Source organism: Hypanus sabinus, chromosome 18 (genome assembly GCF_030144855.1).
Source record: "Hypanus sabinus isolate sHypSab1 chromosome 18, sHypSab1.hap1, whole genome shotgun sequence".
NCBI lineage: Eukaryota > Metazoa > Chordata > Chondrichthyes > Myliobatiformes > Dasyatidae > Hypanus > Hypanus sabinus.
In genome coordinates this window covers 51329660-51352548 of record NC_082723.1, presented here as the reverse complement: position 1 = coordinate 51352548, position 22889 = coordinate 51329660, and the positions used below count along the sequence as shown (strand labels likewise).

Here is a 22889-nt window from a genome sequence, read left to right as displayed (position 1 = left end):
ATTACACTGTTGCCTATACTAAAGGGTAATTTACAGTACTAAACTGACACGTCTTTGGGATGTGGGAAGAAACAGGAGCACCTGGAGGGAACACATGTAGTCACAGGAAGAACGTGCAAACTCCACACTGACAGCATCTGATGTTGGAATCGAACCCAGCTCCTTGGAGCTGTGAAGCAGCACTGATTGATAGGCCACCATGCTGTTCCCCACGTAATGTTCAGCTGTCGTAAATGACAAGAAATAAAACAAGTGAGAAGGGGAAAAGACAAGTTTTGGGTCACTGCCAGATTCAGGATCATAATCTCCCATCATTCTCATTTGGTGTTTGATTGATCTGTTATCTGCTTTCAACATTTTAAACAGATCTGTCAGTATAATATCATGTTACTCAATTTATTAAGCTATTAGACATAAATGCCTATGTTATCAAAGAGCCTTTGAGTGAGCTAATAGGCATCCAACAGCTAATAGAGAATTAGAAATAGCACTGTGGCTTTGTTTCCACCACCTGCACTAACACTCTTAGAAACCATCCCACATACTCCTGCACAGTACATTATTATGTAGGTACTGTAACTAAACAAAAATAGATTTAGCGATTTAAAAGGTAGAACACTTAAAATGTTTAAATAAACCCTATAAAACTTGGAATATTGTGTTTTCATCTGGTTGCCTCATTGTGGAAGCTTTCGAGAAGATACAGGGGAGATTTATCAGAATGCTGCCTGGACTAGGGGGCATGTTTTATTAAGACAGGTTGAGTGAGCCAGTGCTCTTCTCTTCGGAGCGAAGGAGGGTGGGAGGTGACTTGATAGAAATGTACAAGATTATAAGAGGCATAGATTTAATGGATAGCCAGAGACCTTTTCCCAGGGCCAAAATGTCTAATACAAGGGGACATAATTTTAAGGTGATTGGAGGAAAGTACAGGGGGGTGTCAGGTAAAATTTTACTGAGAGATTGGTGGGTGTGTGGAAAACCCTACCAGGGCTGTTGATAGAGGTAAATACATTAGTGGCATTTAAGGTAGGTAAATGGATTATAGAAAAATAGAGGTTGTGTAGGAGGGAATGGTTAGATTGATCTTGGAGAAGGTTAAAAGATCAGTACAACATTGTGCTGTTATGTACTAAGTATGAAAATGTTGAAGAAGCATGAATAAACCCTAGGGCCCTCAATCTTGCACTAACATTCACTGACCACTCTGCCATTAGTGATGTCTATAGTTTCTAAAAATCTACTAGTTTTAACTTTCTTGAATATACCCAACAACTTCTGAAGGGCAGTGGATTCTGAATGTTCACAACCTTGTGATCTCAATGAAAATTGTGCAGTTCCTTACCCTATACTACCTGAGAAACAGCTTCTGAAAATTTAAGCCTTCATTCCCTCTATCCCAGGGGTTCCCAACCTTTTTTTATGCCATTGACCAAATATAATGGACCCCAGGTTGCGAACGTCTACTCTATCCTGTCTGCACCTATACAGATTATCTAAATGTGAGCATTAAAAGTTCATACTCTACAATGCTGTATCTATTTAATGGAAGCAAATGCCATTAATCAGATTATCAGTTAATGCCATGCAGGGATCAAGGTAAATAACCTGCCTTCCAATTGCCTTTCACCTCTTCCAGGTCATGAAAATGATGGGGTTGAACAATGCAGTCCACTGGGTGGCCTGGTTCATCACAGGCTTTGTACAGCTCTCGATTTCGGTGACTGCACTGACGGGTATTCTGAAGTACGGCAAAGTTCTAATGCACAGTGATCCCTTCATTATATGGCTGTTTCTTACAATCTATGCCATTGCTACTATCATGTTCTGGTGAGTTAAATTGCTGTATATTAAGTAGAATTAAAGACTTTTCAGATTCAAGGACTGCCATGCATCTCAATCATTGCTTTGGCACTAATGATACTCCCCCATCTTTCCGCAGCCTTCCAAGGTTGATGATTAATCCATTCTAAATGCCTAATGTGGCACAGAATTTTATAAATTTGCAAAGTGGTAGATGACTTCATGGCACACTGCATTCATCTTAATGTTAGCAATATATTATTGCTCCAGCTAATGGTATTAATTGAATTATTCATCGTTTCCCTATGCCAGCTGTAGCACCAGCAGGCTCTTCAACTTTTGGGTCAGCTCTACTTTCAATTCCACAATTCTTGCACCATGTCCTTTGATATGACAAAAAAATATATATTTTTGGTCTTGATACCTCCAACCTAATGAGTGTTCCAAATTTCTATCACCTCTCATCAGAAAATATGCACACTAATTTCACCCCCTGATTGGTCTGAGACTATGCCATCTTGATCTCCTTTAACAGAGAAAGTCGTCTATCAATGTACCCTATAAAATCATTCCACTATTTTGAAATTCCTTACTAATTTCCCCACCACCTCCTGTATTCTGCAGATTATAAGGTAATTAAACAGTATTCTGGATTTGATAGACAGGAATATTTTAGGCTGTAAAGAGTATGTCAACATTAGTAATGGCAAATTATTGGAAAAGTTGGTGGTTATTTGAGTAGGTGATGAAATGAACCATATGGATGATCTTTTTCCTTCATAATAGACCTCATGAGGAAGAGCTTAGTTTCAATTAATAAGGGCCCCAGAAACAGGCTATTCAGACCATCAAATCTGTATTTATGCTAAGCATTTTATTCTCTCCACGTCTCCATAGGTTTCTCCCAGACTCTACCACTCACCTACACACTAGGCACAACTTATAAAGTGGCCAAGTAACCTACCACCTTGCAAACCTTTGGGTCTGGGAGGAAAGAATGCCTAGAGAGAACCCACATGGTCACAGGGAGAACATGCAAACCTCACACAGATGGTACTAGCGGCCAGGATTGAATCGAGGTCCCTGGAGTTATGAAGCAGCTGCTCCACCATCTGCATCAATGTTCCCCATTCCCACAGTCCAATCCTGAATCTGTATTGCCAGCTGAACTCCTTTCCTTCCTGTTACCATCCCACTCTTTATGTTTCTACTGTGTTGAGCTGGGAAATCTCCATATGGAAATTAGCTGTCATCTATCACAAGCTGATTGTATCACTTGTTGTTCTCAGTATAGACCTGTGACTCTGCTGTTGAATGCCCTAGTTGGGCATTCTTTCATTAGTTCTGTTCTAGCTGCTATTCTGGTGATTCAGAAGAGTGAAGTGTATGGTCATGCACATTGGTGGAAGAAATAAACAGGCAGACTATTATTTAGATGGGGAGAGAATTCAAAATGCAGAGATGCAAAGGGACTTGGGTCCTTGTGCAAGATACCCTAAAGGTTAGCCTCCAGGTAGAGTCGGTTGTGAAGAAGGTGAATGTATAGAATGTAAGAGCAGGGATGTGATGTTGAGGCTCTATAAGGCACTTGTGAGACCACACTTGGATCATTATGTGCAGCTTTGGGCTCCTTATTTTAGAAAGGATATATTGACGTTGGAGAGGGTTCGGAGAAGGTTCACAAGAATGATACCAGGAATAAAAGGGTTACTGTATGAGGAATGACTGCAGCTCTTGGGCTGTATTCCCTGGAGTTCAGGAGAATGGGGGGTGGGGATCTGATAGAAACATTCAGACTATTAAGAGGCCTGAACAGATTAGATATGGCAAAGTTATTTCCCATGGTAGGGGATTCTAGGACGAGGGCACGACTTCAGGATTGAAGGACGTCCATTTAAGGCAAAGTTGGCTGTTCATTTAGCTCTTTGCAGGTTGTTAAAATGTGATCACCTTTGTTGCTTAATTCTCTACTGAAGTTCAGTGTTTGACATGCAGTGTATGGCTCCTTGATGTCAATGCTGAATAAATGAGGTGTAGCCTCTACTCAATGTGACTTTTATTTTCATTTCCCTGCCATTCAAATTCTATTCCTGGTTATTTCCGTCCTGCTGAAGCAGTTGGACTAATTCATTGAAGCATAGCACACCAGAATAAAGCAATGCAAACCATTGTTCTTCAATCTCTTCCTCCTAAATCTGGCTGATTTCAGTTTATGCTACAAAAAAAGACCAAAACCCATAAAATTAGTGAAGGGTCACTCCACATCATTTATTAGTGTCAGGTGGGACAATATATGTTGAATATTCTTTGAGTAGCACTAGGAATAAATTGGACCAATTTTGTCTATAACAGGTAGAAGGATGGTCTTATTACTTCTATTCCACTAACTTCTTCCTTGAACTTTTGCAGTTTCCTGATCTCTGTGGTCTACTCCAAGGCAAAGCTGGCCTCAGCTTGTGGTGGGATCATATATTTTCTCAGCTATGTTCCATACATGTATGTCGCTATCCGTGAGGAGGTAGCTCATGACAGGATAACGGCATTTGAGAAGTGCATTGCGGTATGATATTAAAAATAATATATTATCTATCAGAATGTTGTGCTGAATGATTTAATGAGTGAAAGTGGAACCTAAATTAGAAGCTCATGTTTTTACCCAAACAAAATTGAGGTAGGTAAGTGGCCTGTGTCCATTAATGTACTCTAGGAGTGATAATTACAGAAGCCACTTGTTTATGCACTGTATTTCAGAAGTTGGAAGCTGAGTAATAACTGTCCTGTGAAATTTGTTACTGCTCATAAGAGTTGAAGACTGAGGGATGTATCCTCAAATACGTGGCTAATTGACCCAGACATGATTCAAACCTGTGTCCTCAAACTAATTGACTCAGACTTGTGGCTAATGGACTCGGCCTACTGAGATACGAGTTCCCTTTCCTCTAGCTATATCAGTCCATCTTGAGGATTTTCAACCTTCCCAGTAATTGACATAGACAGAAGTGAAAGGCTACATAATTCAACACTGAGTTAACTTGAACTAAAATGATGGCTTGGAAAATAGGCTTTTCTGACTATTTGGTAATATTCAGTGCTTAATAGAAATGCTTACATTGAATGTGTTATCTGAGAAATTGTTCGGGTGTCTACTGCCCCGAACAGAAATACAGGCTTCCTACTAAGTCTCACCCTTGTTAATCTTAATCCTAGCCAGCACTCCAGATTGTATATGAACAGCTAGCGATTCGGAAAAGTGGCTGGCTCCTGAGTGATGTGTGTGTAAATAAGGTGACTGTGTCCAGTTTTATCTTTCTCTTGGAGATGTCTGACATCCACATTGGCCCAAGTGAGACAGATATACCCACATTAACTGAGTTCAATATTTGTATGTTCCTCCTTGAATAATCGCAGAGTATGTATATTTCCAGCATTTCTCTATTGTACACAAAAACAGAATTGAATAAAAAAATAAAAGTAGAAAATGTTGGAAATATTCAGCAGGTTGGGCAGTGAAAGTGAAACATAATTGATGTTTCAGATCCAAAACCACTTATCAAAACTGGGAAAGAAAGAAAATAATTTAGTTTACAATTGAAAAAAAATGGGGATGGAGGGGATTGTTGGGATGGCTGGTGAACAGGTACAACAAAGGAAATATCGCTGACTGAGTGAGACCAGATATGTTATATAGCATTTTGAAGCATATTATGTGGTTTTTGTTTCTATGTTATAAATTGCTAATAGCAGAATCCTTAAGTAGGTTCTTGGCCCGAAATGTTGACTGTTTATTCAACTCCATAGATGCTGCCTGACCTGCTCAGTTCCACCAGCACTTTGTGTGTGTTGCTTCTCATGTTTATAAACAGAATCAAATACAGTTTTCCAAGGGAATTGTTGAAACTAGAAGATTCATATGAGCATTTATTCAGAGGGGAAGAGTCACACATTGGTTGGGGAAAAGAGAGAAGCTGTGTACGATGTGCCAATGACATGAAAATACTGGTTGAACATAATCTTCCAACTAATCAATCACCCGAGGCAGGCCTTCAAATCATACTGTAATGAAGTTATTAAAAATTGCTTCTGATTGATACATCAGCATTAAATCTTATAATGTGCTCTAAGCTAAATTCAGATTTAATGATCCCTTCATTTTCCATTCACTGCATTTTAGATTCTTGCTACTCAGCTGCATGAATTGCGACAAACTTGTCATGCTCCTTAATGTACTGAAACCTGCTTCTCCTTGTACAGAGATATATCCAAGCATTATTATGATGTTCCTAAAATGCAAGAGCTGTAAAGAGAGCCTAGGAGAGGAAGGCGTCTTGTGTAAAGGTCCACCCTTTTACATATCATAGCCATTTTTTTATTCATACAAATAAAATCCCAACCCCTCCCTGGCAAAGAATAAAAAAGCCATTGTCCAGAAGTCCAATCCTACTTTACAGATGCTAAAAATGAATAACCATGTTTCTCTGGCTAGCACAAAGCTAAATGCAACACGGGATAAGATTCCTTATAAAATTGGATCCAGATCGGGGCACTTAACATTTAAGTACAGACTAACTTTAAAGCACAGAAATCCATTTGGATCCTACAGCATAAAACTAGCCTTTTTCCAAACCATCAGAGAAGCATCTAGCATGCTCGCTTAGAAATAACTTTTTATCATTTGCTGAAGATATACAGGATCATTCTTAGATCAATCATAGGTGGTTGTGTGTGTGTGTGTGTGTGTGTGTGTGTAGGAATATTTTATATGTAGATATCCACACAGGTGTAATTCAACATCCTAAAGAAGTATTGAATATTAAAGTTACATTCTTACTTTCAGTCGCTCATGTCCACAACTGCATTTGGGCTTGGTTCGAAGTATTTTGCTCTCTATGAGGTGGCAGGAGTTGGAATTCAATGGCATACCTTCAATCAGTCCCCAGTAGAAGGAGATGACTTCAACCTGCTCCTCTCCATGGTCATGTTGATTGTTGACGCCACTGTCTATGGAGTGCTGACATGGTACATCGAAGCTGTTCATCCAGGTTGGACTGCCTCTGTCACTTAATTCTTTCCATTTGCTGCATATTACTCCTTTACAGCTCAGATGCATGAATTGTGACAAGCTTGTGTTTCTCCATAATATACTGGAAGCATTCTTTGTGCATAACTGCATTTGATATGAACTATTTAACTCCTGTAGGTATAGACTTTTTTTTAAGGTGTAAATCTCTGCATCAGTAGCATTGACTTTGTTTTCCTTTTTGCCTTGTTGTACTTGTGTCCAGTGACCCTGTCACTGCTTTCTGGGTTCATTTCTTCCATTTGCTTTTCTGGACCCAGCTGCCTAGATAATTTTTCATAACAAGCCCCAGAACCTAGGAACGACTGGAAAATGTCCTACCGGAGACTAAATAAGATTGATTTCCTGATTTTTCTATGCGATAGTACTTCTTATTGAATGAATATTGTCTCTGTCAGGATCTAGTTCCTCGAGGATTACAATGCAAAATAAAGAGGGGTTTGGTCTGATAGATCCTTGTCAGGTACTGAAGCACAAATATTCAGAAGAGGGCATTGAACCTTAGAGAAAATGAACAAGTTGACCGAGGAAGTGAGGATTCAGTGGAGGAATGGATAGGCAATCATAGTGTTAAGTTTGCTCATTTGTTATCCCTATTCCGATTTCTTCAGACTTGCCTTCTGTCTTCCACCCAACATAAATACCGGGTGGCACAATAGCGTAGTGGTTAGCGCAACACTTTACAATGCAGGCAAGCGGCGTTCAATTCCTGCTGCTGCCTGTAAGGAGTCGTGGGTTTCCTCCGGGTGCTCCTGATTCCTCCCACTGTCCAAAGACATACTGGTTGGTAGGTTAATTGGTTATTGTACATTGTCCCATGATTAGGCTAGGGTTAAATCAGTGAATTGCCAGATGGTGCACCTTGTCAGGCCAGAGGGGCCTATCCCTCACTATATCTCAATAAATAAATATATCTGCGCTAATCTAAATTGCTTCTGCTTTCAGTTTAACTGGCAATTAGTCAGTGACATAGATTGGCTCCAGGCCGCACCGTGCCTCAACTTCAAAGTTCTCATTTTTGCTTTCACATCATATCACTCCCAGTCACTGTAACCTCCTCCAATTCCACCACCTTGCATATCCCTGATATTTAATTTTTCCACTGTTCTGCATGCATTCAGATCTGGATTATATCAGCAAAGTTATTTTACCTCTCTTTTCTCCTTTAGAGAGCTCCTGAAGCATTTTATTTTAACTAGCGTCTATCTGTTAATGCAATGCTTATGTTAACAGTGTAGGTGTCCTTCATGACGTTTTCCTGAGCAGAAGCTATTGATGATGTTGCTATTTCTTAAGGTTAGTCCTTGGATCTAAATTAAGTTTTAAAAGGTTCATTGGGCCTTCTCAGTGGTGGTAGACAGGTCTAGACTGACAATCTGAAGCATCTGAGGTTCATTCCTATAAATACCAAAAAGCTGAATTTTCTGAAACTTGCTTGCCTCTGTTCTGACTGTATGCTAACATTTGCAGTCTTATCACTTTTACAATATAGAAATTGCATCAGTCATTTTATGGATTGTGAACTCACAAGCAGCCATATTTTTTATATTATATTTCTTATAGCACAGAAAGAATCCATTTCATTCCATCAAATCTCTGCCAACTCAGAGATGAACTTAACCTGAAAGCCATTTGCTCACACATTACCATCAACAGCTTCTCGATTCTATCATTCACTGGCACAATAGGGGCAATTAACCTACCAGCCCACAGGTCTTTGGGTCATGGCAGGAAATCGGAACATTCAGGAAAACCCAGGATATCTGAGGAAGAACGTGCAAACTCCACATAGACAGTACTGGATATGGGATTGAATCTGTGTGGTTGGTATTAAGGTCAGCTGTCATATGAGTATTATCCTCAATCATTTCAGTGAAGTTGCTGACTCTGCTGTTAAGTAATTAAGCTATTTCACAGTAATGCCATTAATTATCTGTTGGCATGTTAAAAGTATTTTCAATTAAACTTTTGAAAAACATCAATTATTAAAGTCTATTCATGTGTCTCTGAGAATAGGACAGCTGGCAGGTGGTTCTTTGGGAGGGTGGTGTCACTAAAGGCCATCACCTTCAAGACTCCTGCTGCATTTTGTGGCAGAGGGCCACCTCATCTGGCACTCTGCAGCTACTAAAGATAAATCTGGGCAGATGGGCACCGTGACTGGGGAGTCCATTGAGCTGGCTGGGTCCAGATTGTCTTTTTGGCAAATGTGTGATCATTATCAGCCAAAAAACTAGGTTGGGCCAGCTGTTCGTGAGAACAGAGCCTCAGAAGCCTTGACTTCATCGGAATCAAGTAATGAGCTTTTGGTTTAATTTTTTTTTTAAGGATTGCATCTATTTTTAAGAGGAGCACCAGAATGCCAGCCAAGGTGTCCATTCTCAAGTTTATTATTTACTTAATTATTCATTTTTTAGAGAGGAGGGATCACAGGCCAAGCCAGCATTTATTGCCCAAGAACAGACTACACACAGCTGTATTCCTACCTGTTTTCAGCCAAAGCCAATTGGGAGATCTAATATGCAGTGTCTTTCATTAATTCAGCATAACAGCAGATTTTCCATGTTTCCTAATGACACAAAATGAGGCCATTTGGCCTATTAAGTTAATACCAGCTCACATCATAGTCTTATTTCCCCACTGATTTTTCCCTATAGCCTCTCTTCAAATGTTCGTGTCAACTCCACCAAAGTTCTGTCATTCAGCTATGCACAAGGGAAAGTGTATATGGTTATATTTTGCAGCAGCCAATTAACCTGCTACCCTACACATCAGTGAACTTTCTACCACTGTTTTAAAATAGTTTATATTAGTTGCCTGGACTTGCTGATCTGATCCTCGCCTGGGGATCATTCATGGATGTCTGTCATTATTTTCAGTGATATACTCTGCAGCTGTTGAGTTTTATTACTTTCAGCTTGTTATCACAGTGTCAATATGATACAATTAGCTAGTGTATTGTGCACCAGGGAATTTGTTCGCATCCTGACATTTTTTTTGGAGTTACAGAATAGTGACTTGCAATGGCTGTTACAAAACATTAGATGAATTCATTATTGATATTCACTTAATATCTTTGAAAGTTGTGTGAAGGAAATTATTTTTGCCCTTTTCTCTTAGCAGGGCCATATCTGCTTGTGGGTTAAGTCATTATAAGTGCCAGCCCCGCCACTGGTTTGAACACATTTTCTGTGCTGATACTTGAGTGTATTACATCTGGACTTAACTGAAATCGCCCTGACTGCTTATAAGGTTGTAAAGAAACTACAGGATTCTACAAGAAATCTAGACAACATTAATCTTGTGAATTCCTGTTGTTTATGTACTAGCTGCAAAAGAAGCAATTGCAGTTCCTGTTCTGTGGAATGCTACAGGGCATCACAAGGTCGTAATTTATTACTCTGTTCTCTCCTTTTACACCCAGGGATGTACGGACTCCCCAGGCCATGGTACTTTCCATTCCAGAAATCCTATTGGTTGGGGTATGGACGGATTGAAACGTGGGAATGGTCTTGGCCTTGGGCCAGAAGTAGTAGGCTCAGTATCATGGAGGATGACCAGGCCTGTGCAATGGAAAGCAGACGACTGGGTAACACATTCACCTCTATTTCCCAAAATGTTCACTGTTGGAATGTGGATTTATTTATGTGGTTTGGACTGCAGTTCAAACTGGCCTCTTTCAGTTCTGTTTTTTTTTCCCTTGTGTTCTCACCCATTCTTACTTGTTGCCGATTGGTGCACTGGGGGTTTGGGTTTTGTTGTGCTTGATGCTGTTTCTCTGTGTGGGCAATATGTTAGATTTTTCACTGAAGGATGCAGTTGGGGATTTGGGGTTTGATGTTCTAGCTGCTTTTTGCTGGGTGGACAATCTGTTAGTTTTTGCGCATGGGAGGGGTTTGAGGGTTTGTATGTTTGCATCTTTGTGTCCTTTTCTTTTGTTGCGGATTGGGGTTGATGTCTTTCAATGGCTACGCTTTCTTCTGTATTTCATGACTAGCTGGAGAAGACAAATCTCAAGAGTTATATTCTGCATGCATACTTTAATAATAAAGAAATGAACCTTTGATCCTTTGAACATGATTTTAATTCATGTGGCTTATTATAGTTGGAGTAATTGGTATTTGAGGAATCTGCAGGACTGAGTTTCAGATGAATTTGGTTTGAAAGAAATCCCAAGTGTTTTCTAGGAATAGAAAAAAGCAAAGAAGTTTGGCAGATTGAAATATTATATGGGAAAGAAAAACATAATGGAGGTGATCTACTGGAGGTCTCTGGAATTCTGAATGGATTATGCAGGATAGGTATTGGGAGAAGATTTCTATTTGAGTGAGTCTCTGAATCTGGGAATGTTACATACATTTAAACGTAAATCCAACTTGGACAAGGGTGTGTGTGGTCAAATAGAAAGAGGTGCTGAGCGAGAAACGTCAACACAATTGAAATGAAATTACCACAATGTTCACAGGGAATAGAGAAAATATTGGGAATTGAATTTCTGGGATAAGTTGCAGGGAAAGGATCCAGGGGTGCTTGTAGTGGGAGCATCCTGGGGGAAGGAGAGGTGACATAGATAAGAGGATCCAATGAAGAATTGACAGGTAGAGAAAGGATTATCAGGGAAGCTGGGACAGCATTTATTGGAGAAATGAGAAGTTGGGAGTTGTGATAGATAGATGATCCAAGTAGGTAGGGAGTGGATCAGGGGAGCGGATTTATATATATGATGGTATAAGAATAGCAGATATAAAAGTAAACCTTGGAAGGAGTAATAGAGTAGAAGAATTGTGAGTTAATTGCCTTATTGAAAGTATAAAAGTATCTCACGCCACCAAAGACCAAGTTCTATCCTGAAATATGTGCTATCTGCATGGAATTTGCACGCTCTGGTGTAAGTGTCCTCCGTATGCTCTGAAATTTCAGACATGTTGTTTGGCAAGTTGATTGACCACTGTAAATTATCCCTGGTTGTGTCAAGAGTGATGGAGTCTGAGAGAAGTCGAAGAGAATGTGGGTTGAGTAAAATGGGATTAATGTAGGGTAAGTAGAAATGGGTAGTTGATGGTCAGCATGGACTCCTGTTCCTATACTGTGAATCTCTATGATTCTGTAGCCCTTTACTTGAAGCTCAATACGAGTTTATAATCTGCTCAGGTTTCACTGAATCTACTATTTAGATCTTTGTTGTTCTTTCTTTTGTCTGGTATTAGTTGTCTTGGTAAGTGATGTTAGTTGACCTAGGGCCATTCAAAAGAGACAGTGAATTGGAATGTAGTCATGAAATTCATTGCATGCCGATCGTCAGTTGGTAACTGAGAAAGAGTATAATTCCACGTTGTACATGCGTATTGATAATACATTGTCTAATTTCCTCACAGAGGAGACTCGGGGGATAGAAGAGGAGCCAAGCCATTTGCCTTTGGTGGTGTGTATTGATAAGCTGACCAAAGTCTACAAGACAGGAAAGAAGTTGGCTTTGAACAAACTGAGCCTGAATTTGCATGAGAATCAAGTGGTGTCATTCCTGGGACATAATGGTGCTGGGAAAACTACTACAATGTAAGTTTCAGGCTCGAAAGGTCTTCTGCTGTTTGATTTTAAAAGGGCAGTGAAATAACACAGCTGTAAAAATTCTGAGCTCAACTTGCTCCACTATGTATCATTTCAAATTCCTCCAAATTACATTAGAGAAAGACATTGTTGTTTGGACAATTTTAAGCCTTAAGATTTTATTTTATTTATTTATTTGCCAATGCAGTGTGGAGTAGGTCCTTTCAGCAACCCCTGACAACACCGGTTAACCCTGACCTAATCATAGGAAAGTTTACAATGACCAAGTGACCTACCCGGTGCATCTTTAGACCATGGGAAGAAACCAGAGCACCCAGGGAAAACCCACGTATTCCATGGAGAAGACGTTCAGAGACTCCTCACAGACAGTGCTGGAGTTGAACTCCAAATTCCAGCACCCCGAGCTGTAATAGCATCACGCTAACCGCTATGCAACGATAGCTTTTAATCCATATACTTTAAGGAACTTTGCAATGGATATATCATTGGCAGATGGGATATGCTTTTAGTTTCTGATTCATTGGCAATAGGCTAAGGGCCTACTAAACTAGTCAAATGTACTAAGTAGATCATGTATGGCAAGCATAATTGAGGTAGTCATATTGAACAACTTGGTGTGTTGTCTCTTGTGTCTGAACTTTGTGTTACCATTTCCCAGGTCCATTCTGACAGGACTGTTCCCGCCCACTGCTGGCTCGGCCACAATCTACGGGCATGACATTAGAACGGAAATGGATGAAATCCGGAAGAACCTAGGCATGTGCCCACAGCACAACGTACTCTTTGACAAGTTGACTGTGGAAGAGCACCTCTGGTTTTACTCACGCTTGAAGGGAATGGCTGAGGATGAGATCCGGAAAGAAATGGACAAGTAAGTCTCGAAACTACATTTGGATCTACAATTACCTCAGTTGGGTTCCGCTTTCAACATTTCAACATTTACTACATCTGAACTTGTGATCCATTGGGCTATAAGTGTGGGGAGGGAAAAGAAAATTAAAATTAAAAAAATGAACTGTAGGTACTGGAAAACAGAAATAGAAACAGAATATGTAGGAATCACTTTTCTTTGTTACACACTAACGGCATAATACCCACTCCAATACTTGGCTCAACATATCAGTCCCTTTGTCCTATTCATTTTTTCCTAGCCTTCTCTGCAACTTTAAACTTTTTTTCCTTTCTCTCTTACATTGTGCCTCAGCCGAATTCACCCATCTATCATTATCTTTTACTTTTTGTGGGAAATGTTGGAGATGGTCAACAGATCAGGTAGCATTTAGAGAGAGAAGCTCAAAAGAATCCTGTGGAAAGGTAGCAGAAGACACGTTTGCCCATTTCAGACAGATGAGAGAAGGAACTCATCTTGAAGGTTTGTGAATCTTCTCTAGCCAAAAGGTAGCGTTAAGGCCAAAACTGACGTAAACTTCAGAGCACAAGGAAGTCAAATGGTTTGAGCAGAGAGCAAAATGTTGTGTTGAGCCCAAGGTTAGCCCAGCCATGATCTAACTGAACGGTAGGCTAGGCACACAGGATTGAGTGGCTGAATCTAATGTAATTAAGTCTGAAACTATAACCTTTTCCTCTTTCTACAGCTGCTGTCTGAACTATTAGTCACTAGTGTCATAGTCTGCCTTTATTTCATATTTCCGATGTCTACTGCACCTTTTGCATCTATGCTGTTGCGTTTCCATTTCTTAAAATTATCAAATAAAATCAGTATGTGCTTTTCTGGACTTACAGAATCCTATTTTTGGTAGTTCCTACTTTTTTTTCTGTTTAGAATGATTGAAGACCTGGAGTTGTCTAATAAACGGCACTCTCTGGTGCAGACATTATCTGGGGGGATGAAGCGCAAGTTGTCTGTTGCCATTGCATTTGTTGGCGGATCCAAAGCCGTTATTTTAGATGAACCAACGGCAGGAGTAGATCCATACGCTCGCCGAGCTATCTGGGACCTAATTCTGAAATACAAACAAGGTATGTCAATGCTTTTTGATTTGACAGGGGCTAACCTGTTCAATCCATGAATCAAGGAGGTTTTGAGAAAAATTTTAATTCTCTGGTTCAGGCTGCCAGGTAATACTTCCTGTGATTGAGCTCAAAAGGCAGTTTCTGTGTCAGTAATCTCTGACCTTTGGAGAGCGAGCGTTTTGGATGAGGAATTAAAACCCATGGATGAGAAGCATAGAGAAGTTGTGCAGTAATGGTTTAAAGAGCGTGCTACCTCATAAACTATATACCCCATAAGACACCTCCTACGTTACCCATTCCCACACTGGCCTTATCAATCACCTCAGAATCTGCAGAACCAGTGTGGAAACAAATTATCCCTAATCACACAGAATTTCTTAAACAGAAGGTCACTCATATAAGTGAGTGACAGGGATGACTAGGTCAGCAATGAAACATAATGTTGTAGCAACATCAAATTTCATGTAGTCTAAGATAATGTTATGAAAATTGCAAAGTGTAGCTCAATGGTATATCTGCCAGGATGCCAACATAATCAAATGATAACAGTATTAAAATTATATGTTTCATGAGGTAAAGCATCCAGAGTATAATTAAATGGGATTTGAGGCTGATCTCGACATTAGGGCAGATAGCCAAATACTTGGTCAAAGGACTAGATTTTAAGGAATGTTTTAAATCAGAGAGGTAGAAATAAAAATTAAATTAGGAAATTTTAGATCTGGGGAAAGAGTTAACTAAAGGTGTAGGTGCCGTTATTGCTACGATGAAAACTGGGAAGACACAATGGTAGAATTGGAGACTCATAAATAATTAGCTTTGCCACCATGGAGGATGGATGAAGGAGAAATAAAGTAATTGGATGGTCTGAAGTAAGAATAATAATATCAAAACGTTGCTGGACTGTAAACCTATGTAGGTCGGTAACTGGGGGGGGGGGAATAAAACCAATAACACTCAGCAGTCTCACCACATCCATGGAAAGAGAAGAAGAGTTAACATTTCAAGTTGAAGACCCTTCATCAAAACTGCGCTCACTAAAGGACCAACCCCTCATGATGATCATTGTACCAACCAGCTTTGAACAGAAGCACACACAAAGTGTTGGATAAACTCAGTGGATTAGGCAGCGTCTAAGGAAGCAAACAGACGGCTCCTGTTTCAGGTTGAGATCTTTCAGCTAGGCTTGCCTGGCTATTACCCTCCCAAAGATGTTGTCTGACCTGCTGAGCTCCCACAGAACTGTTGCTCCAGGTTCCAGTATCAGCAGTCACTTGAGACTCAAATTAGTATGCAACCTGTCGTAAATTTCTGGAGTTAAAAAATGTTAACTATTTTCCATGTTTTAATTGAAATTGAGAAAAAATGGAAGAAGCAGAGTGATTAAAGTAATGGATCACTATATGAGCAGTATTTGATAACCTGAAGTGTTAAGATAATTTTGAAAATTTAAAACAAGCCAGATGATGGAATGTGAAATGTTTTCAGCATTTTTTTTTTGCTTTAATATTGGTGAAGAAGATAATGCCCCATTAGGAGAATATACCTCTTCCATTTAAGATGTTCCTTAAAATTCAGGCTTTATACCAAACATTTGGCCCGCTGGCTCAGAATCAAATCTCATTTAATGATACTGTGCATGTTTAATTGCATTAAAGGCACAATCTAAATGCATGTCGTATTTAAGATGACTACAATCTTTCAAAGTTACAAGTTGATTTTCAGAAGTTTCTCTGTTAACAGCATCCATCAGTAAAGATGATTCCAATTTTTTAATGTTTGCAGGCCGGACAATCCTTCTGTCCACACATTACATGGACGAAGCTGACCTCCTTGGCGATCGCATTGCAATAATTTCACACGGGAAGTTAAAGTGCTGTGGGTCACCTCTGTTTCTCAAAAGTACTTATGGAGATGGCTACAAACTGACTGTGGTGAAGAAGCAACCTGAATCACAAAGTAACTCAGGTTTGTCGCTGAATTTTTCATGTGCTTGGCGGTGATTCTTCACTGATAGGACACTGCAATAATGCTGCTTACTGCCACTGTGGCAATTATATTCTTGGTATTTTGGTGCACTGAATTGCTAGAACTTAGTAGGATGTGAATGAAGTGCTAGTCACTGGGATTAGTGTAGATGGTCATCATGAATGTGGTGGCTCAGACGGCTAGTTTTCGTACTGTACAGCTCTAGAACACTATGACTTTCAGTATGCAAGGCAGTTATGAAGTGCAGAAATTAAGTTTTCAATGCCAAGCATTTTTGCCTCTAACCATTGAAACTCTGAACAAAATCCAACAATGCAATTATAAGTATTTGCTTCTTCCTGCTTTGACAAGATGAGATCAAGAACAAATGTTGGCTGGGGTATTGTGCGCCAAAATGGCTGCATGACGTGGTATCAGCTTTGAACACTGACTAAAGTCATGATCCATCTCCCCTACATTCTCCAAATGGGAACACTGAATGCTTCGATATAAAAACAAGAAAAAAATCTAGAAGTAGTTCACATTTTTAACATCTGCAATTTGTTATTATTTTGAAAATTCTGCCTAACTGTTGCCACAGATTTTTATGCTATTCAAAACCATTCTGTGCATATTTTAATTTGTGTAATTGGATAGAAGTCAATTTGCATGACAGATCTATGTTTTGACAGGAATTTATGTATGGACAACAGTATTTTGATTTGCGGTTTGTATTCAAAGATTATCAAGGTGGCATCAGATTAAAGTCTCTCTGTTTTAATAGTGATAAATTAAGTTATTGAGTGGACCTTTAAGTGAATCCTGCAGAAATAGCTAATGTTTGATGTTGAACTGGAGATGCCAGGAGTTGAGAGCAAGAGGACATAACTGTTGAGTGCAACTAATTCACTCAGGTTATTATCAAGAGGGATTTTATCCTCTAGATTCAAGGTTGTTTGGTGTTGATGGCTGCATTGGCTTTGCATCATGAACCTGCAATGAGCTTGTCAATTTCATCAACTTTGCCTCCAACTTCTGTCCTACCCTTAAATTAATTTGGTTCATTTCTGACGCCTCCCTCTCCTTTCATGATTTCTCTTTCTCTATCCCTGGAGACAAGTGGTCTACTGATATATTTTATGAATGTACCGATTTCCTCGGAGATCCTAACTATACCACTTCCCACCCTGTCTTCTGGAAAAATGCCATTCTGTTCCTTTGTCTGCACACATCTGTTCCCAGGATAAAGCTTTCCTTTCCCAGAGTCCTCCTCCAAAAACTGGGGTTTCCTTTCCTTCACCACTGATGCTGCCCTCACCCACATCTCCATTTCCCGTACATGCATGCTGACCCTACCTTCCTGCTACCTTAACAGGGATAGAGTTTTTCTTGTCTTCTTGTAATACCCATGTGCCTCCGCATTCAACATATCATTCTCCACAACTTCTGCCATCCTCAATGGGACCCTAACACATCTTTACCTCTTAACCCCACCCCACCCCCCATTTCCTGCTTTCTGCAGGAATCGCAGCTCTGTGATTCCCTTGTCCATTCATCCCTCCTCAAAAACCTCCCTCCTGACACTTATACCTGCAAGTGGCAGAACTGCTACTGCTGGTCATTGTTCTTGTCCCTCACCTCCAATTGGAACCCCAAATGATCCTTCCAGATGAGGCAACACTTCACCTATGAATCAAGTGCAGTACATCAGGTGTTCCCAATGCGGGCTCTACATTGGAAACTCTGCCTAAATTAGGGGACTTCTTTGTCGAACACTTACGTTCCATCTGCTGAAAGCAGGCTCTCCTGGTGGCCAACCATATTAATTCCTATCCCATTCCCATTCAGACATGTCGGACCATGATCTCCTCTTCTGCCACGATGGTATGGGTGCAATGTAGCTTCCTTCCTAATGGGAGTGGGATAAACAATCCGTGAACAGTTGTGTGGGATCCTTCATGATGGTCCTGGCCCTCTTCTGGCACCTTACAATACAGATGTCCTTGATGTCTGGTAGGTTGGTGCCAATGATGTGTTGAGCAGTTTTGGCTACCTGTTGTAGAGCCTTCCTATCCACCACAGTGCAGTTTTCCAACCATGCAGAAGTGCAGTATGTTAGGATGCTCTGTACTGTGCATCTATGGAAATACAACAGTATAGATGTGCATAGTCCAACTCGCTACAGCCTCCACAGAAAGTAGAGGTGTTGGTGAGCTTTCCTGATTGTGTACAATGTCTTCTGGGAACTCAGAGATTGTGCAAGACATGTATTCTCAGGAGTTTGAAACTGCTCGCGGTTTCCACTGCTGTGTTGCTGACGTAAAAGGAGCTGTGAGTGGTGCAACTTCTCCTGAATCAATAACCATCTCCTTTGTCTTGTTGACATTGAAGAAGATAGAGGCAGGAAATATGTTCCAGGTGCTGGGAGAGTCCAGTACCAGAGGGCATGGTTTGAGAATAAGGGGCAAATCATTTAGGACAGAGTTAAGGAAAAACTTCTTCTCCCAGAGAGTTGTGGGGGTCTGGAATGCACTGCCTCGGAAGGTAGTGGAGGCCAATTCTCTGGATGCTTTCAAGAAGGAGCAAGATAGGTATCTTATGGATAGGGGAATCAAGGGATATGGGGACAAGGCAAGAACCGGGTATTGATAGTAGATGATCAGCCATGATCTCAGAATGGCGGTGCAGGCTCAAAGGGCCGAATGGTCTACTTCTGCACCTATTGTCTATAAGAGGTTACATGCCTGGCACCAGGCGTTGAGCTCTCTGTCGTGTCATTGGTAAACCTGACATTGTGATTGCTCAGGTGCAGTCATGTGTGAGAGGAGTGTACAGGAATTTTCCACCATATCCTCTGTAGAAATCAATTGGGGGAAATGGTCTGGACTCCTGGTTGATCAGAGACAAGTGATCAATCTGCCTAAGGAGATGACCTTTTGCATAATGCTCCAAGCAGTTTCCCACATTGGAAGCCTGGATAACAAACTGGGATATATTAGAGGCTAATGTTACTATATACATGGGTAGGGAACTAGATAGAATCCTGCCAAGGATTTTCCTACAGATGTAAGCCAATTGGTAGCCTCGTTGCCATGGTGCAAGGTGGTCATATTTTCTCTACCTCTTACTTCTGTCAGGATTCAGAAGAAACCAACCTTTGCAATCAATCATTCTTTGAAATCCCTCTCCCTCTTCCCTGCCCCTCCTCCCATCACCTACCAGTTCACCTCCCTGTTCCCTCCATTTCCCTGTTCCCCCACTTTGTCCCACACTGTATACTCGGCTTGATAAACGAGCCTAAAACTTACAATCTATTTGTTTGTCTATTTTGCACTGTGTATCTTTTAGATTCTGGACAAGAACTCAGTCCTTCGTTGCATTCTGCCTGCTTGGAATCCAAGGTCACCCAGTTTATTAAGAAGTACGTGGTGTCCACCATCTTGGTCTCAGATACGAACACAGAGATATCTTACATTCTGCCTTCAGAAGCTGTGAAAAAGGGATGCTTTGAGAGACTTTTCCAGGTAACAATCTTTTGTATTTTCTAGTCCTTATAATGAAATGAAATTTCTAAGTAAAGCTTAATGAGCCGTTTCATTTACTTTTTCCCTTTTGTCCCCATGATGTTTCTCTTTCGTTATCCTTTCCAGGTTGTGAAGCGGCTGCAGGCAGGATATAACAATAAGTCATTCATTGTGTTTCAGGGCATTTTCTATGCACAGGCTCTTGCCCATCAGATTTATACAAGATAAATAATATATCTGCACTGATAGGGTAAACGCAAACAGGGTTTTCCACTGAGGTTGGGTGGAACTACAACTAGAGTTTGTGGGTTAAAGGTGACAAGCTTAAGGGGACCATGAGGGGAAACTTCTTCACTCAGAGGGTCGTGAGAGTGTGGAACGAGCTGCTAGTGCAAGTGGTGAATGCTAGCTCAACTTCAACGTTCAAGAGAAGTTTGGATAGGAACATGGATGGTAGTGGTATGGAGGGCTATGGTCCCAGTGCAGGTGGATAGGAGTGGGTAATTTAAATAGTATGCACAGATCAGATGGGCTAAAGTGTCTGTTACTGTGCTGTACTTTTCTATGACTACAACAGGGGGGATGACGGGGACAAATGTTATGAAGATCAAGCACTTGTATTGTGGCCTTTGTGAGATTTGCAAGTAGCTCCTTTCTAAACAGGCCACTGCTTATTCCTCTCCATAGATGCTGCCTGACTTGCTGAGATCTTCCAGAATGCTGTTTGTGTTGCTCCTATTCAACAGAGTAATCAAGTACTGTGAATGTCTGAAATTTGCAAATATTCAGACATTAATGGAACATCTATTAATTTTTTAAGCTAAAACTTAATTGTTTTTAATATTTTTCAGTTTTAAGAATATTTAAGTAATGCACAATTACTCTTCTGTTAGCTGACAGTATTGGAGTTTTTAAGTATGTTTGCTGGAATTCATAGTCTTTGTTGCACTGTTCATGGACTGTGGGTCACCAGCCCCTTTATAATGACGCAAGCTGGTTTTGATAGAATGCTTAGCAATTCCATACTGTACACTTTGAGTTTAATGTTGCCCTAGCCTAGACCAAGTCACATTACAACACAGAAATGTAAAGTGGATGGTAAACGATAGAAGAAAAAAATAATGAAATGAATCCAAATGTGAGTGTTTCCAAGTCTCAATATCTTCATGGCCTGGAATTTCATTTTGAGCTGTTGTGCCAGAGGAGTCTGCTTCATAACAACACCCCATTGGCAGGCCCTGTAACAAACTAACACAAGGCAAGGTTCGAATAGATGCAGCCCCTTGCTGGCAGCTCCATTCTGACTGAAGGATTTCATTAAAGAAGATCATAGGGAGACTGAGTAAAATGAAATAATAACAGAAAATGGAAGTACTCAGCAGGTTCAAGCCACACCTGTGAGAGAGAAAAAAAATCAATCAGTATTTCAGGTTAAAAGCTCTGAGTAAGAACTGGGGGGAAAAAAAAACACAAAAACAAGCCTGGTAAGCTGAGGGAAGGATGATAGGGTAAAATCAGGGTGACCATGGGTATAACCAGTATACAAGGATATATGGTCACCTGGAGCAATTAGAGAGTGACAACAGTGGAAGAAGTGATGTAGGACAGGAGTTCTCCTCCTGGGGTCCACAGACCCCTTGCTTAATGGTTTTGATCTATGGCATAAAAAATTTTGTGAGCCCCAGATGTCAGATTTGTGAATGAATTGATGTTTTTATATTGCAGGCCCTCGATCTGAACCTGGAAGACCTGAATTTGACTAGCTTTGGTCTAATGGACACTACATTAGAGGAGGTTTTCTTGAAAGTTTCTGAAGAAGATCAGTCCTTGGAGAACAGTGACATAGGTAGGGAGCAAAGAACTAAAGCCAAGAGTAACTTTTATTTTTGCTGATTCTTAAGTCTCACTTTGTCATTGACCAATGGAAGTTGGTTGTCAGGAGCCAGTTTGGGCTCCAAATACGCAATGCAATAATGTTATGTATTTATAAAGAACCTTTCATACAATAAGTGATTCACGATTCTTTCCGGGATGTTTAAGACTGGGGCAATCCAGTCCATGATCCAATGAACATTATGATATTTAATTTCAATGTTCCTTGCTTGCTTTCACATTGGGTTCTGTTAACTTTGAACCTTTGACCACAACCTACTTTTCCATAACCAGCATTCTTGTGAGTCAGCGTTTTAGGGTTCTGAAAAGGTGGGGCTCTCCAGCAAATTTTAAAGCCACATTGGCCTGTGTGTTCCCCGGGCTATGTGAACAGCAACTAAAGTGAAAACTCTCGTGCTGCGAGGCACAAAATACAGGTTGAGTTCATCTACTTCAGTGGAGGGGGCAGCCTTTGATGACTCAACATGTCTCTGACCAACTTTGCTCAATGTTCCAGTTTTCACCACTCTTTAAGAGGCCACCAAGAGTCATTGTGTTGCGAGCCACTAAATCTGTTGTGTATCACCAGTAATAGACACATCTATGAATGAGAAGGCTTGGGTTCAGGCTCCAGTGTTCTAACACGAGCAGTGTAGAGGGAATGTGGAATGTTGGGAGTGCCATCTTTCAGAAGTGGCCTTACTCAGAAGACCTTTAATAAAATGTAAAATTTTTATTAGGCAGGTAGATCGGGTTGTAAAGAATACTTTTGGCACATTGGCCTTCATAAATCAAAGTATTGAGTACAGGAGTAGGGAGGTTATGCAGAAGTTGTATAAGACATTGGTGAGGCCTAATTTGGATTACTGTGTGCAGTTTTGATCGCTGGCCTACAGGAAAGATGTAAATAACGTTGAAGGAGTACGGAGAAATGTTACAAGGATGTTGCCAGGTCTGGAGGACCTGCCTTCAAGGGAATCATTGAATAGATTAGGACTTTATTCCTTGCAACATAGAAGACTAAGAGGAGATTTGATAGAGGGATATAGATAGAGTGAATGCAAGCAGGCTTTTTCTACTGAGGTTGGGTGGGACTAGAACCA

At 40.4% G+C, this 22889-nt stretch overlaps 1 protein-coding gene across 3 annotated transcripts in view; it reads left to right on the top strand.

Annotated features, from left to right (window-relative positions):
• abca2 (ATP-binding cassette, sub-family A (ABC1), member 2) overlaps positions 1-22889 on the top strand; it is a 532256-nt gene that overhangs the window by 377747 nt on the left and 131620 nt on the right. For all 3 annotated transcript variants that reach the window (XM_059994306.1, XM_059994305.1, XM_059994307.1), the window contains 10 exons: positions 1640-1830; positions 4213-4363; positions 6638-6842; positions 10305-10469; positions 12256-12436; positions 13107-13319; positions 14232-14428; positions 16208-16390; positions 19739-19914; positions 21640-21760. In XM_059994306.1, coding sequence (XP_059850289.1) covers positions 1640-1830; positions 4213-4363; positions 6638-6842; positions 10305-10469; positions 12256-12436; positions 13107-13319; positions 14232-14428; positions 16208-16390; positions 19739-19914; positions 21640-21760 — 1783 coding nt within the window. The remainder of the gene's footprint in view (positions 1-1639; positions 1831-4212; positions 4364-6637; positions 6843-10304; positions 10470-12255; positions 12437-13106; positions 13320-14231; positions 14429-16207; positions 16391-19738; positions 19915-21639; positions 21761-22889) is intronic.